This window comes from Carlito syrichta, unplaced genomic scaffold (genome assembly GCF_000164805.1).
Source record: "Carlito syrichta isolate Samal-C Ts95f unplaced genomic scaffold, Tarsius_syrichta-2.0.1 Scaffold142964, whole genome shotgun sequence".
NCBI lineage: Eukaryota > Metazoa > Chordata > Mammalia > Primates > Tarsiidae > Carlito > Carlito syrichta.
In genome coordinates, this window is record NW_007087060.1 from 98,081 (window position 1) to 99,623 (window position 1,543).

Consider the following 1,543-nt stretch of genomic DNA (forward strand, 5'->3'; position numbering starts at 1 on the left):
GGCCTCCCCCGGGGCCCCCGGGCGCGAGCCGACCCCCAAGCCCTCCAGCGTGGCGAGCGACAGGCTGCCCCCGAAGACCGGCGCGGTGGTGATCGACATGGGCACGGGCCTCTGTAAGGTGGGCTTCGCGGGGCAGGCGCGGCCCACCTGCACCGTGGCCACCGTCCTGGGCTGCCAGCCCAAGGCCCCGAGGACCGCGGGCGCGTCCGGGCTCGACACGTTCATCGGCGAGGCCGCCCGCGCGCGCCCGGAGCTGACGCTGGTGCAGCCGGTGCACGGCGGCGTCGTGGTGGACTGGGACGCCGCCGAGCTCATGTGGCGTCACCTGCTGGAGCACGACCTCCGCGTGGCCCCCCGGGACCACCCGCTGCTGTTCTCCGACGCGCCCTTCAGCCCGGCCACCAACCGCGAGAAACTGGTGGAGGTGGCCTTCGAGGCGCTGCACTCCCCCGCCACGTACGTGGCGTCTCAGTCGGTGCTGTCCGTCTACGCGCACGGGCGAGTCAGCGGGCTGGTGGTGGACACGGGCCACGGGGTCACCTACGCGGTGCCGGTCTTCCAGGGCTACAACCTGCCCCACGCCAGCGAGCGCCTGGACCTGGCGGGCACCCACCTGACGGCCTTCCTGGCGGAGGTGCTGCTAGGGTCCGGCCTGTCCCTGGGCCCCCGGGACCTGGACACGGTGGAGACCATCAAGCACCACTATTGCTACGTGGCCTCCGACTTCCCGAAGGAGCAGGCCCGGCCGGCGCAGGAGTACAGGCGGAGCCTCAAGCTGCCCGACGGGCGCACGGTCACGCTGGGCCAGGAGCTGTTCCAGTGTCCGGAGCTGCTGTTCCATCCCCCCGAGGTCCCCGGGCTGGCGCCCGTCGGCCTCCCCGCCATGGCCCAGCGGAGTCTGAGCAAGGTGCCCCCGGAGGCGCGCGAGGACGCCGCCCGCCACGTGCTGCTGTGCGGGGGCTCCTCGCTCTTCGCTGGCTTGGAGGCTCGCTTCCGCGCCGAGCTGCTCCGCGTGCTGCCCCCGGAGGCCCACGTCGTGGTGTTGGCCCAGCCCACCAGGAACTTCTCAGTGTGGATCGGGGGCTCCATCCTGGCCTCGCTGCGCACCTTCCAGTCCTGTTGGGTCCTGCGGGAGCAGTACCAAGAGCAGGGTCCCCAGGTCGTGTACCGGAAATGCTGCTGACCGGGCGGGGGAGGGGTGCGCAGTAAAGCCTCCCCTGGGGCCCCCTGTGTCCCGCTTGTTCCCCCCCCCACGCTCAGGTGCTTGGTCCTAAGGCGCCTCCCGTGATCCATCCTTTGGGACACCCCAATTCTGACCCCCCAACCCGTCACCAGCTTCTAATCCTGTCAACCCAGTCTCCAAGAATCTGTGTCCTCACCCCCAAGATGCCCTCAGATTTTGATCCCCTAACCTCACCCCTGCGGTCTACTGTTTTTTATATAACGCCCCCCAAGTCTTCCCTGGGCTCCAAGTCCCCCAATGCACCCCCCTTGATAGCTCCTCAAGGACCCATCCACCCACCTCCCCAAGGAACTTGCTCCG

At 69.7% G+C, this 1,543-nt stretch overlaps 1 protein-coding gene across 1 annotated transcript; it reads left to right on the forward strand.

Moving 5' to 3' along the window:
* The first annotated feature begins 46 nt into the window (after nucleotides 1–46).
* ACTL9 (actin like 9) lies at nucleotides 47–1,209 on the forward strand. Its single transcript, XM_008050097.1, has one exon. It carries the CDS (start codon nucleotides 98–100, stop codon nucleotides 1,181–1,183), a length of 1,086 nt encoding a protein of 361 aa, XP_008048288.1. The 5' UTR covers nucleotides 47–97; the 3' UTR covers nucleotides 1,184–1,209.
* Nucleotides 1,210–1,543: the final 334 nt, after the last annotated feature.

Excerpts from the sequence above, each read along its gene's own strand:
- ACTL9 (XM_008050097.1), top strand. The coding sequence starts at position 98 with ATGGGCACGGGCCTCTGTAAGGTGGGCTTCGCGGGGCAGGCGCGGCCC.